The 15685-nt window shown below is 36.1% G+C and overlaps 1 protein-coding gene across 2 annotated transcripts; it reads left to right on the top strand.

Moving 5' to 3' along the window:
* Positions 1 to 3720: 3720 nt before the first annotated feature.
* Positions 3721 to 7792, top strand: LOC127445622 (prothymosin alpha-A-like). 2 transcript variants are annotated; one of them, XM_051705808.1, is made up of 5 exons: positions 3721 to 4045; positions 6599 to 6667; positions 6762 to 6849; positions 7041 to 7129; positions 7221 to 7792. In XM_051705808.1, exons 1-5 carry the CDS (start codon positions 3818 to 3820, stop codon positions 7257 to 7259), a joined length of 513 nt encoding a protein of 170 aa, XP_051561768.1. In that variant the 5' UTR covers positions 3721 to 3817; the 3' UTR covers positions 7260 to 7792. The 2 variants fall into 2 exon arrangements, with proteins under 2 accessions (XP_051561768.1, XP_051561769.1); XM_051705809.1 differs by lacking the exon at positions 3721 to 4045 and adding an exon at positions 4067 to 4347.
* Positions 7793 to 15685: the final 7893 nt, after the last annotated feature.

Raw genomic sequence — 15685 nt, 5'->3', positions numbered from 1 at the left:
CTTGAACCCCCCTCGCCCTGCTATGGTTCCAACATGGGACTTAAATCTGGTGCTGAAGGCACTCATGAGCCCCCCGTTCAAACCATTAGAATCTGTTGAGTTGTGTGTGCTCTCTTTAAAGACTGCACTGCTGTTGGCTCTGGCCTCAGTAAAATGGGTTGGTGATATACAGATGCTGTTGGTTAACAGTTCATGTCTGGAATTTGGTCTGGGGCTTTCAAAAGCCACCATCAAACCCAAAAAAGGCTATGTGCCTAAGGTGTTTTCCACACCCCTCAGGGCTCAGATAGTGCACCTACAAGCTTTCTCTTCTCCACCGTTGAATTCGGATGAGGAGCAGTTAGCGCATTTATTATGCCCTGTGTGGGCACTGCACACGTATGTGGAGTGCAATCGCCAGTTTAGACTGTCAGATCAGCTCTTTGTTTGATTTGGAGGATGCACAAAAGGCATATCTGTCTCCAAACAAAGGCTTTCTCACTGGATCGTTGATGCAATCGCCCTTGCTAATGAGTCACAGGGCATTAGATGCCCTATTGGCATAAAGACGCATTCAGCTAGAGGCATGGCTTCCTCATGGGCATGGACAAATTTGTATATCCCTACAGGATATATGCTTTGCAGCAGGATGGTCTTCGCAGAACACGTTCGTGAGGTTTTATAACCTAGACGTGGAGTCCATCGCTTCACGAGTCCTCTCTGTCTAGAGAGCTACTATTCCTTCACCCAGCGGGTGAGCCCGAGCTCCTTCTTCGGGTGGGCTGCCTGTTATAATTTTAATACAGCCACCTGGGTAGGCCGCTATCCAGTTTATGCCCACTAGAAGTCACAAGCACTTTCAATAGAATAAAACCTCCTTCCCTGCCTCTGGTTATGAAGGGGTTAAATATTCTGTGTGTATTATATGACTCATTTAGGTCCTCAGATTAAGCTTAACTTTCCATCTTGTTTTCACCATGTGAGGTTATTCATTTTCATACACACTTGAAGACATATAAATCACCGCCCGAAGAGCCGTGACTCTCATATACACATTCTTATAAGTGTTTCTACCCTGGTACATCTAGGGTATGATGCTACGTAGTGCGCTGTGATGGGACTCCATTCCCCATAGCGTTCAAATGCAATGTCGAGTGAACTGAATCGATAAGGAACATCTCTGGTTACTCACATAATCTCGGGTCCCTGAAATGAAGGGAACGAGACATTGCAAAACTTGGACGCACCAATACATCAGAGTTTTAAGAAACGAGCAATGCGTTCTTGTCCCTGAGTCAGAAATTCTGAAGAAATGATGTTTGAGCGCCTGCTCATATAGGGAAAATGCGCACCTAAAGGGGCAGAGCTCAAACATCATTGCCAATCACAAGATTGGCATTATGATACAAGGGCTTCAGCTGTCATGGTGCTAGGGAAACAGGACCCAAATGCAGAGGAAAAACAGTCAGTGAGTCTTTATTAAATCAAAACACAAAAGGCGCTCCAGTGCCTGCTCAGTCAAGCTCAATAAGGAAAACCGCTAAGCGGGCAAGGGATGAGAGTTCGTGAGATGGGTGTGTGTGTTTCAAGCCCACGCGAGTGATTCTCCCAACATACAGACAGGTGCAACACTGGCAAAGGCGACGGCGATCTGCAAGGTGAGCAACACGCAGTGCATCCACATTGATAAATAACAGAAACACTGTTAATACGCACACGACAGCAAGCACGAACAGTAACAGTCACAATGACAGTAGACAATGATCCGACATCGGACATGACACATGCAGGGATTTAAATAAGAGAAACAAATTTACAAAGAAACAAAGGTGATGCTCGCAGCTGAAGGTTGTAATAATCTGCGTTCCCATGGAAACAATCAGAGTTCCAATGGAAACACTGATTCAGCATGCCAGCGACCCCTGAAATGCATAAGGGCAAGGTACCATGACCGTGACATCACCGGAGGGCACACGACGGCAATAACCCACCACCAGACCCGTGCGCCCACACAAAACACGAACACGAAACACAAGACAGACAGGGGACGATGATGTCATGGTCCTCGTCAGACAAAACCCAACCTGACCGGTTGACAGAACCATGACATCACCAGAGAGTGCACGGCGGTGACACGCGCACGGTGGTCCAAACAACCTAAACCTGACAAGGTGACCAGACCGTGACATTCAACTAGATCATGGAAAAGGGATTTTCCCCATAATGTTCAAATGCAATGTCTCGTTCCCTTCATCTCAGGGAACCGAGGTTACATGAGTTACCGAGACATTTTGTGTGTTTGAGAAACATCAGAGCGGATTCAAGACTAAATCAATCATTAAATCATCATAACAGCATTTCTAAAATTATGGAAAATTAACTATTATCAGAAGAGTATAGTGTTCATCAGTACATAAAATAAAAATATAGCCACATGATAGACATCTTCACATATGGATCAAAGGATTCAGATTCAGGGAAAAAAGAAGCAACCGTGTTTGTACCTAAATATCAGGTATTCATCAAAAAGATGACATCAGACAATTTATCTGTATTCATGGTGGAACTAGCTGCAATTCTTCTCGCTCTCCAGTGGATGGAGGAAATAAATGTTGAGAAAGAAGTCATTGGTACAGATTCTCTGGCAGCCCTGAAAAGCTTGCAATCTGGGCATTCTGACAGTGGACAAGATTTGAAATCTTGCAAGTTTTGAACAGGCTACATAACAAAGGAATTTTCATCACCTTTCTTTGGGTTCCACTTCCAGCACACATAGGAGTGGAAGGTAATGAGCCGTGTTGGGTAAGGTACATAAAAATAGTAATCCACTGCAAATGACTAATTATTTCTGTAAAATTGTAATCATATCTTCACTAATTACTTAATTGAAAAAGTAATCCCATTACTAATTACTTTACTTTTAAGTTGCTTTCTAAAACATTTTTCTGCTCAACAATTTCAAAAGAATGACTCGTTACGGTACCATAATTCATGTATTCTACATATATAACATTTTAAAAATAAGCATAACTCTATAATATTCTTAAAAGTAATAAATTCATTGAAAGTCAGTAACTGTAATCTGATTACAAGAATTTAAAATGGAATGCATTACACTACTTTCTTTACCAAAAAGAAACTGGATTACAGTAACTAATTACTTTGTAATTGCATTACACCCAACACTGGTAATGAGATGATGAAATGCATTAATGTAGAGCTCACCATTCACATAAGTAAATCAGAAGCCAAGACTTATTATCCTAAAGCTGCAAATATTGTCTGGCAGAAGCTTTGGGAGAGGCATCTCTACAAGATACAGATAAATGTAGGCAGAGGAGGAGGAGGAATGATATAATTATTGAGAAGAAGGGAAGAATCAATGATAACTAAAATATGTATAGTTCATCCAAGGCTGAATGCAAACGTACAAAAAATAATGAGCATCCTACAGGGCTATGCAGTAATTATAATGTATTAGAAACAGCTGAACACATCATTCTACGTTGCAAAGCATACACCAATGAAAGACAAGTATTGGAGTCTATGTTACAAAAAAAAGGAATCAATACAACGATACAAAAATCTTCTAGATAATAAAAGCAATAGAGAATACCAATGAGAGAAGCTGTTTTTTTTTTTTTTTTTTAACAAAAACAATATTGTCTTCTCCCATCGCTATTCCACACTCCAGTTCAGGTGGTGGCGGTAATGCACCAAAATCTGGTTTGCCAACCGCCAATGAGCACAAAAGAAGAAGTAGTTGCTCTTGTCCCTTTTGGAACACTGACTGCAGTGGTGTTTTAGAGCTCCTTGGTAACTATACCCTTCTCTCAGAATGGGGAAAAAGTGTGATCTCAGTGATTTCGAACGTGGCATGATTGTTGGTGCAAGACGGGCTGGTTTGAGTATTTCTGTAACTGCTGATCTCCTGGGATTTTCACGCACAACAGTCTCAAGAGTTTACTCAACATCCAGTGAGCCGCAGTTCTGCGGACGTAAACGCCTTGATGAGAGAGGTCAACAGAGAATGGCCAGACTGGTTCGAGCAGACAGAAAGGCTACGGTAACTCCGAATACCCACTCTGTACAACTGCAGTGAGCAGAACAGCATCTCATAATGCACAGCAGTTGTGGGCAAACAACCGATTTGCCCTTTGTTAAGCTTTATTGCAGCGCTCCATTCAAAGGTCGGTCTTAACAAGCTCGCGTCTCTGATGAAGTTTGCATATGAAATAACGGAGATGGATTCAGGCTACAGGGGTGTCCAGACTTTTTCTACTGGGGGTCAGATGCAAAAATAAATATTGTGTCGTGGGCCGCACCATTGTAAAAGTCTAAATGCCCCTTTTGCAGCATCTTTATATGGTACGCTTAATATTATGTAAGTTTTAATCACATTGTGTTAATAAATGATATTTCTCTCACCAAGAACGCTTGTAATGGAACAGTGATGCAGGGTCACAAATTAAGGGGGCTCGGGACAAAAATGCCCCCAAATGTGACAACAAAAAAAAAAAAAAAAAATGCCCTAAAAATCTAAATGTGGGGCAAACAATGCCCTTTCTGTTTTTTTATTTTATTATTATTTATTTATTTTATACAATCTGATAGTTCTTAAAATTCTACTTTAAGAGTAGCATTACACTATCACATAAAATATGTTTTGAATGAATGAATCACAGTACATTTTTAAATGTTTAGAAAAAGTGCCCTCATAAACATAAAAACTCCTGAATGTTATATCCATAGGGCAATTATTGGCCCCTTTATGGAAAATTAAATTTTTGACCATGTAGTAATGTAACAAATGTTATACTGTGTAACAGCTTGTTACTTTCAATGCCCTTGAATTTTGCATTTTTATTTTTTGAAATCCATTGAGGATCACTGCAAAGCACAAGTAGTTTTGAGTGTGAAGCATAACAATAATCAGAATATGTTACATTTTACTCTCAAATGGTGCTGAGAAGTCAGTGAATAATCTTTCTTGCTCAGTGTTAATACAAAGCATTGGCATGTAAAGCCCTGGGTATACTTCCAGTCTGACGCTAACACTCAGTGTCTGCCTACAGTCGAACGCAAGCTTGTCAAAGTATACTCCATATAACTGTGCACGCATACACAGGCGGTTGGTACATGCGCTACGACTGCTATGAGACACCAGGCTTTCACTTCAGGAGTTTAGACCCATAAAGATGTCTTTATATTCCTTCAGACTTAAGTTATACAAATGCAGATGTTTCCAGACGTCACACATGCTCTCTTGACTTGCACATCCACTGTTGATGTTTTAACCTTCATCTCCTGATATTTAGCAGCGATTAAATCTTTTAGCACTTCTTCGTGATAGCAACGGCTAAAATGTGAGTGTTGCCACCTTGTGGACCCACTAATTAGTACAAATAACTCCAGGCGCATGCACATTCAAAGATGCGTGGTTAGAAATATTGGGCTGCGCGTGTTCATTGCTCACGCACTATGCTGATGACGAGATTTGCGTTGCGCATCCTGTCTGAGCAAAGCATACTTTGGGTTTAATGGTGACAGTGTGAGAGGGCATTGCAGGCATGATGTAGATGCTAACCCACTTAAAGGCTATGGATTATGACCTACATTTATTAATACAAGCAAGCTGCTGAATGGAAGCATATCGGTTGATATTTTGGGCGAGGACAGATATGCATATTAAACACCATCGTATTAGATGACTAGATAGTTAAAATGTTATATGGGTTTCTCTTATAAAAAATGATGATTCTTGAGGGATCAGTATAGCACTCATTAAAGGTAATTTTTTCATCATTAAAAAAGTTTTATTCCTAAAGAAATTAATAGTCATTTAAAAATATATGTATAAAATCATGAGCAATCACATGAGATGAAGACTCATCATATCAATAACCTTATAAAAGCTGTTTTATTCTACATGGAGAGGGTCTCCTCATGGGGGCTGCCATGTTAGAATCACATGAGTAGCCAAATACTACTGGCTTAATCTCAGTAACCACCTTTATATTGGACACTTTCACTCTTGGATTAAATTAATCATGGCTGACTGTGTATAGTGATTTCTACAATGGCATCTGTAACTTAAAACTATTGATTTTGAAGAATAATGCTGCATCCACATCACTAGGTGTCACTGTTGGTCCAAGATGACATAAACGCAAAAGTTACTGAGTGCACCTTTAAACCAAATTCTTAAAAATGGGCATACATGCTTAGCGCTATAGTTCCCCCTCGCTTTCTCCCTATGGTTTATCTGGGTTGCCTCTCTTTGGTTTATATAGTCTGAGCTGAGTTAAAATATACTGTAATTGTGATCTGGAAGTTGTAGTTTTGATGTGGATGATATACTGAACTACACAGCTCATTGGTGTTAATGCTGTCGTATCAAATTACAACACCTCAATATGGTCTGTAAACCAGGCGGGGATGGAAGAGACAGACATCCAATGAATATAGAGCATGGAAGTGTCGTGTTTCAAATATGAAATGAAGTCACGTTGCACAAATAAGAGAGTATGTGAATTCAGCATTGGTCTACTTGTTTAATTTTCCTGTCAGATAAGTAACTAAAGCAATTACAGAGACATATTTTTTTTAACTTCATTAGGACCTTAAAGAAAAGAAACAGGTTGAGGAGACCGAAAATGGAAAGGATGCGACAGCTAATGGAAATGCAGTGAGTTTCCACAACTTTGTTTCTTTTGTTGCTCTCAATGGTTTCGGAATGATCTTGAACTATATAACCCATAATTTGTATAACTTTTGTTTAGGAAAATGAAGAAAATGGTGATCAAGAAAATGAAGTAGATGAGAAAGAAGAGGATGTCGGTGAGGAAGAGGTTGAGGAAGATGATGAAGGTAAGGCCTTCAGTATGTGCTGGAAGAAGTGTGCAGGTTAACAAATTGGATCAGAGATCCAGTTGTCAGGATGCTGGATTTAAAACAGTACTCTAGCTGAAATGGTGGAAAAAGTCCTGCTGCAGCTCCACCTATGTGTTGACAGCTGAAGCACATAAAGATGTGTGACTATAGATTTAGCTATGTTACAGGTGGTGATGATGATGTTGAAGATGATGAGGCTGAGGGTGGCACAGGCAAAAGAGCGGCTGAGGAGGAGGATGATAATGATGATGATAAAGTAAGTTTATACAATGTTACCAAAGTCCTCGGATAAAAATCTGAAAAATGTAATCGCCCTGTGTTTTTAACTCCGTTGGCTGCATTTTCAGGATGATGTTGAAACTAAGAAGCAGAAGACCGAAGTGTAAGATGCTACTCTGCTGGAAATCCTCTCATCCCTCCTTTCCTCAGCTTGTCCTCTGGGGGAGGAAAAATGTAGTAATTATCAAGTCCAGCATCCGTGTACACACACCTAACTGCAGATTTTGTAGAAACAACCAAGACTTCAAAGCTCTACCTTCTTACAAAATACTTTGAAAGGAAAACATTTTTGTATTTTTATTTACATTTTTGTACATATTTTTAGGAGGTCAGCCATTTTTGTCCGTGATCTCTGGTTACCAAATGGTGCTTTGAGTTGTTGCTTCCCTATGAAATAGATTTTACTTGTGGTTTGAACATGTCATGTAATCTATAAAAAAACTTGTAAAAAAAAGAAGAAAAAAATGTGAAAAGAAAAATTACGGAAAACCATACAAAAAGAAAATAATTCAAAGCATTCCAGTAACTTTGTGTATGTACATCAGTTATATCAAATGTAGTAAATTGCTATCTATTTGTGGCCTGTTTGATGTATATGTGAAATTTGTTGTGCGACAATAAACAAGAATTTATTTTGTGAGTTCTTAATATTTATTTCCTTATTTTATTACTTAAATTCATGAGTTTTTAACATTGGAACTGTATGAGTAATAAGATTGATTGAACCAGCATTACATTTAGTTACAGTTCATGTTTTCATCAGCCTGTCAAAAGTAAATTATTCAGGCCTTTAAGACTCCAAGATCCTGGTATAAATTAGACTGTGTTAAATTAAATTGAGTGTGTCTTCCATTTATATAATTTCTTTAGGACAGACTGCTCTCATTAGCTGGTCTTGTGGATTTTTTTTTTAATTTAATTTTTTTTTTTTTTTTTACAGTATGTACTGTATTTACAAGTTGTATAAATTCTTAGATTCAGCCATGACAACTGATGACTTGGCGGTAGTGGTGATCAAAATGCCACTACAACCTTTTCAGCATATTTCATAAAGATGGCAAATTTTAAGACAAAATGTAAGCTATTGCTAATATTTTGTAGCAGAGATCAATGTTGCTACCACAAAACATCCAGTCGGAAATAAAATGATGAGCTTGAGAGATACTGACCTTTTAAGTTTAAATACTGGATGCTATTTTTAGCTTCTGGCTGAATATAGTCACTTTATTTGTACTATTTCAAGTGGTGATCTTATTGCATAATAATCAATGTAGTCCAAAGATGAACTGAATCTATTTGTGATTTAAGTTCAGATACCTTTTGTCTATATAGACATTTTCATAGATTACAAAGGTTATTTGTATTTGATATAGTGCATTTATTTAGCTGTTATAAGCCTGACAAAAATACACATATCACATATTGGAAAAGATGCCCAAAACCAAAAGCTATGACGGAGCTAGAAATGGAAACAGTAAAACATTTTTCCATTTTGGAGGTTTGCCTCTTTCAACTATCAGAAAGAGGCACTAAACTGACAGTTGATATTGCACATTTGCTGTCAGGTCTTTGAGGCAGAGGTAGAACAGACAAGTATGAGCAAAGGAGAATACTATAAATGCAGAATTTAAATGTGTACTGCTTCATAGTCATAGACATACTTATAAACAAGGGAATGGCCATTCAGCCCCTGATGTGGTCTAAGGCAGAAAAACTTGCTTCCCAACCTACCTGAAAACAAATCAGATTCAAGGGCCAGGCAGTATATCAAAATCAGAGCTCTAAAATTTGGAACCATTCCAGATTATTGTTTTTCTACTAATCTATATGATACATTTCCTACAAGCATCAACCTGCATAGGTGGGCAATATAGGTGGACACTCGATACTATGTGGTGAGAAAAACATCATGATGCAATTTAGCAGGATAAAAGATGATGCTTGCCACGTGAAAATACAAAAAGCACAAATGACAGATTGCTCAGAAAAAAAAAAGATTTTGGCATCTTTGAGAAAAGAAAGAGGAGAAAATAGACAAATTGATGAATACGCCTATTTAAAGGTGCACTCAGTTATTTCTTCCTCATTAAAAAGTTGTACTCCTTAAGAAATAAATTGTAATTTTGAAACATACATATATAAAATCATTTCCACTCATGCAGGATGAGGACTTCAGACATATCAATAACCTTATAAAAGCTGTTTCATTCTACATGGAGAGAGTCCCCTCATGGGGGCTGCCATGATAGGATCACATGACCAGCCAAATACTACTCACTTAATCTTAGTAACCACTCCGTTAATGGGCACTTTCACTCATGGATTAAACTAATCAAGGCTGACTGTGAATATTTAATTTCTAAAAAGGCATCAGTAACTAAAAATTATGAATGATGCTGCATTCCACACTGCTAGGTGTCAGTGTAAGTCCAAGATGGCATGCATAAAAATAATTACTTAGTGTACCTTTAAACCAAATAATTATGTTTATTCAAGCTAGAGCAAACTTCTACATGTAAATGAAATGACAGTCTAGAAGGCAGTATTATGGGATAAATGGCAACAGTTATCCAAGTTATACAGACCATCCTGATTTCCTAATTTTAAATGATGTAGTGACTTCCTTCTACCTTATGTCTAAATAAAACTGTAGGCAGTTTGTATTTTCTAAATGTTCTTTGATTTTTTTTTTTTTTTTTTTATTTTATTTTTTTTTTTACTTTTTCTGTTTGTAAGGATCCCAGTAAGTGTCCTGTTCAAGAATAATATTCTATACATAACTTTTGATCTTGGGTAAAAAAAAAAAAAAAAAATTCTAAGAAACAAGCCCTTAGGGCCTTTTTAACCCTTTAATGCATATCTTGGGCTTTTAGTGACCCAGGACCTCATTCCACCACTTGATCCTCATTCCACCCCCTCATCCTTTTTTCTAAAGAGCACCTATTATGGTTTTTAAACATGGCTAATTTTTGTTTTAAAGGTCTCATACAATAGATTTACATGCATCCAAGGTAAAAAATAAATAAATAAATAAATAAAAAAAACCGCTTTAATTTGCTCATAATTTAAATTGCAGCATTACCTTTTTTTTTTCCCCAGTGTCAAAAACGACTCGTTCAGTGATCCGTTCTAAAGGATTCATTCTAAACTCCTCCTTTCAGAGAGCCTACTCTGCTCTGATTGGTCAGATGTCCCAGTCTTTTGTGATTGGTCTACCGCTTAGTGTCATGTTTGAGGGCGGGTCAATGCTGTTCGCAAGCAGCCAGTGAAGACCAGAGGTGGTTTTTTTGTTACCAAATTAGTAGGTTAGTACAGGAAGTAAGTCTGGAATTACTAAGGACTCATTTCAGGTGTTCAGAATTGGTTCTTTCTTTTGGGAGTCAATAACTCCATTTGTCGTGCACTTTGAATTTTGAAACTTTGCAGACTTTTTACATTTACAAACAGCTATATAACACACTACATGAAAGGTAATATTTGAAAAACCATAATAGGTGCTCTTTAAAGTTAGGCCCACACCTCTTTCATATTCCTCAACCATTCTCTTCTGAATAGTGTATCAAAATAAATTGCAAAAAATACCTGTTTGTTTATTAAAGATCCCTATATATATATATATATATATATATATATATATATATATATATATATATACGCTTCAAAAATCATATTTTTTTATTCTTTTATATCTATATAAGTTTACTACCACAGGATTTATATTTCTTTGTTTATTACAAGACAAATGAGTACAAAATTCATACAAATGACTACTATATCACATTGATTTTCTGTGTGAAAATGGTGAATTATCAGTATTGCATGTGTGTGTACACATTTACATTTGTGTATTTGGCAGACACTTTTATCCAAAGTGACTTACAGTGCATTCAAGGTATACATTTATCAATTTGTGTTTCCTCAGAATCGAATCCATGATCTTGGCGTTTCTAACATCTTGCTGTACCAGCTGAGATGCAGGTACTGTAGTATGTACGCACACATACATGTTACTTGCTATTTCTTAATCAAGTTGCATTGATGTTTCAGTGATTGATTTGATTTACATTTGGCATTGCTATTTGATGAAGAAACAATGTGGAAGTAAACTATAGCAAGTGTAACACATGAACAGTATGATTTGGCTATTGTCATTTACTACTGAAATTATGTACAAGTTGTTCGTATATTTAGATTCAAAAATAGCCTAAAAATACACAGTATGTGTAGCTTTTGTGTTGCTTATATGTTATGTGTACTGGCTGGCTGTTATGGGTTTGACAGCCAGTTGCATCTCATGAAATTTCATTGTGGAAGTAATGAATACTGTTCTATATTTGTTGCATTATCTCACTGATATATGAAAATATTGTTGGAATTTTATTCTGTTTTTTTTTCTAATTGTCTTGAAAAGTTTTGAAAATTGTATACTCTCTGGGCATTTTGTAGATCCATTTATGATAGATATACGTGCCGGGTCGCTAAAGACCCGAGTATGCAATAATATTTGGTGAAACACCCATGCATTTAAGGGTTAATCCTGTAAAACACAAGCAAACACATTTCTGTGTAAATTGTTTGTTAAACCATTCTTAAGTAAACAGCCACATTTAATTGAATGCAACAACTTATGTAAGAATGGTTTTATGTATTATTTACACAGAAATTCATTGTGCTCGTGTTTCATGATTGAGGCACAAAGTGGTTATGGAAGATTTTGTGTTTTTTTGTGTATTAGTTATGCTGCTATACTGAAATATTACTCCTAGGTAATCATGTAAACATGGATGCAAACTTTCTTGTTTCCTTTTTTCAGTTCTTTGTTTTTGAGAGTCCATTATTAGGATACATTTCTTTGCATATACTGTACTACTGTACTATGTGTGTTGCAAGTATGCACCCAGAGTACTTAAACTGATCAGCTAGTCCAGTGCAATAAGTGCCAGAAGGTATTTCACAAATAAGCTTGGAATTACCAGGTAACGCTGTAACCATCAAACAGCCATTAAACAAACATCTAAACCATGAATAGCAAATGCATTTATGTATGTGTGTGTGTGTGTGTGTGTGTGTGTGTGTGTGTGTGTGTGTGTTTGTGTAGGCACACATTTGGAGCACATTGATTTTGCATGCAGGTCATCATCGAGTGTGTTCAGATCAATAGCATTCAAAAAGGCTAAATAAATTTTACCAATTTGCACACTGTATGCAATATGTATACACAAACAGATATTAAGGGTTTTTTAACAAGGAAACAAAATTATTATGTGTAGCATAAAAACATCTGACTGGTAATAAAATTAATAATATTTGCATTGTAGAATTACATTTTTGTGTGTTTAAGTTAATGAAAGTAAAAAACTATGTCTTGGCTTAACATCAAGTGAGAACATACAACTGCTATTAATCACAGTTATCAGAGGTTTAAGCCAAAGAGCCAAAAAGGGTTCAGGTTACAATGAACATTTAAAAAATATATATTGTGACCACTTTGGAAAGCAATGGACTTCTTTAATCCAGTCCAGTGATTTTGTTCCACAAAAAGTAAATGGTGTAAGTTTTAGGACAATTAAGATTTCTTTGCATTGTGACATTATTTTCATCACAATGAAGCACATTTCCCCCAAACTCTCATTACTGTAATTTTCATTACAGGAATCATCTGGATGTTTAATTGTAATTTCCATTATTCTCAATGGTTATACTCATTAGATAAGCATTACTGAAATGCAGTTATTCTTTATTGTGGGCTAGGCTATTACAAAATAAATAAATAAATAAAAATACTGTAATACAAATCTTTGGGAGATTGTCATATGCTTAACTGGCATGAATATAATGAAAACAAATCTTAATGGTTATAAAAGTAGACTTCATTTTCTTTTAAGCAAAATATAATTTATTTCTTTTGATTTTGGGGTGAAATATGACCTGGACATGTTCTTGACAAATTTCATAAGACTCACCCTTACACATAAATGTCTTGGTACAGTAATTTGCTTTAATTCCAGCCATGTTAACAGCAATGAACAAGTATTTACAACTAAACCTTTTCCCTTGTTCATGTCAGACTATTTACACATTTAAATGCAATATTCTAACACTACTCACATATCTTCTCAATAAAGAGATACTGAAAGTCCTTCTGATACTTGGTGATCTGAAAATCCAGTAGAGCTCATGACGAGGACACAGCTACCTCAATTCAGGTGCTGCTCTAAATCTCCTTATGTCTCATTATAGTCCGATTCATAGAATGCATCATCCCAAGGCCAAGCATAGGCATCCATGGAATTCATAATATTGGCAAGGTGCAAACTTGTATTAGTCAGTCATTTTCGCCTTGGCTTTCAGTAATCCATGGTAGAAGAATTGTATAATGAGTGTGAAACACCACTGCTGTAGTGTGTTTTATCCAGCTCTGAGTCTTTCTCTCTGTCTGAATTTCTCAGACCAGTTAGTGATCTGGCTGCTCGTGGATGAACAGAGCATGAATCACAATAGTCTGAGGATGGTGGTGGGAACTTGTCCATAGTCTCTTATGCCACCATGTAGTGTTTTATAACAACCTAGTTCTATATATTAGCCAGTTTTGCAACTACATGTATGCAGACCAAGTGTCATTGAGTTTTCATATAGCAATTAATGTATCAGTTATAAATGCATGCTGTTGTAATCCTTCATCACTTCATTTTGAAATCACTGTCTAGTCTTGATTAAAAGCACAAATTAAACTTCCATCACAAATGGTCTGAACATCAAATCATTCTTGAGAAGGTTCAATTACATAGCTATTCACTAACATGACTCCTTATAATTGTTTTATTAGAAACTTAACTGAAACTTACACCTATTGTTTACTTTAAAAAAGCTATTGAACATTTCCATTGTTGTTGCAGGAAAACAACACAGTTCGTTGATCACGTATTTAAATTGTATGACAATGTTTTTCACACACTATAAGACACATTTAACATACTATATGGGTAGGTTATCACAATGGGAACCTCCTGACCTCCTTTCTAAAGTTAAAAAAAATGCCATCTTCCACAACCTCACAATATCTTATATTAGATGTGGAAAAATATCAAACCATTGTTTTGGCCAATAGAATTTGTAATTAATGAATTGTATACAATTCTATAAGCTGAGAACAGAATTATATTATTTCACTTCTCAGGGAAGCATTTGATGCTTCATATAAAGGGTTTAAATTTTTCTTTAACCTACACACAAGCGTCTCACAATTAGAGCCTATCATCTCCATCTAGTGGTGTTTCCATATTGCTACACAACTGAAATCAATGTGAATGATTTTGAGTTTGCAATAATTGCTGATCAATTTATCATAAAAGTAATCTAAAAGCTATGAGTATGATAAAAATAATAATAATAATAATAAAATAAAAAGTGGATTTTTTTTATTATTCTTTAATTTATTTAATCCTAGCCCGAAAAGTTGCCGGCAAGGACAGCTTGGCATTTCAGAGTAAAACCTCTCTCTCTCTCTCTCTCTCTCTCTCTCTCTCTCTCTGTCTCTCTCTCTCTCTCTCTCTCTCTCTATATATATATATATATATATATATATATATTCACTTATACATATAACTTCTTGGCACTGAAATAAGAGAATGTGTGATAAACGTATGTGCTGTATTTAAGTATTCAGCAATAATAGACAAGAATATTCAATATATAGTCATCCAAACATTTCAACAGTGAAACTGAGTGGTGTTTTAATTCTTTCTGTCTGGTCTGAAGTGCATCATGAAAAAAAAATTATTACGAAAATCTGACCTGCTCATAATTCATAATAATTTGACTCCTATGACAGCACAGTTCTGACAACCTCTGAAGGTCAGGCACAGCAATAGCCTGGGCCCAGTTGTTCAGGAGTAATCTGATCGGATTTCGGCTATCGGATTGGATCAATTCTTGAAAATGGGTTGTTCAAAAGAAAAAAGGATTCTGAAATCAGATTAGATCACGTAATTCAGTCTTGGTTTTGATCTGGATCAAACCTTTAGTATGTGTTGTTTAAAAGTTTTTAGTAGGATTGGGATACCTTTGATCTAAAAAATATGGATTATCCTGATCCCAGCAGGAGGGTGGATTCAGGGTGGATTTTAGGAACAAAATGTAATAAGACTTTAAAATTGGTCAAATAATACAACATTTGTATAATTTAGTATATATACATTTATTTTTATTTTTCACTTGATTTGTTGAACCTTTACAGTGATAAAGTAAACATTAGGCTACCTATTAAGCCTTTCAGTACAGTAAAGCTAAAAAAAAAAAATTAAAAAAAAGATTTTGTCCCCATAAAATTATCCCCCAAACAGCTGTCAATATCAAGCAAAAATAATATATTTAATTTTAATTGTCATTTATCACTGTATATTAATTACAATGACACAATCATCAGAGATGAACAAGTCAAAAGTAGTTTCTAACAATTGCATCCCTTATTGCATGTCCTGTCAGTCCCTCATTCTGAGAGAACGTCAGAGGTTGTTCTGGGTCTTCAACTGGC

The sequence above is a fragment of the Myxocyprinus asiaticus genome, chromosome 9 (assembly GCF_019703515.2).
Source record: "Myxocyprinus asiaticus isolate MX2 ecotype Aquarium Trade chromosome 9, UBuf_Myxa_2, whole genome shotgun sequence".
Lineage (NCBI taxonomy): Eukaryota > Metazoa > Chordata > Actinopteri > Cypriniformes > Catostomidae > Myxocyprinus > Myxocyprinus asiaticus.
The sequence above is the reverse complement of the archived record's forward strand: the minus strand, read 5'-3'. Positions and strand labels throughout refer to the sequence as shown.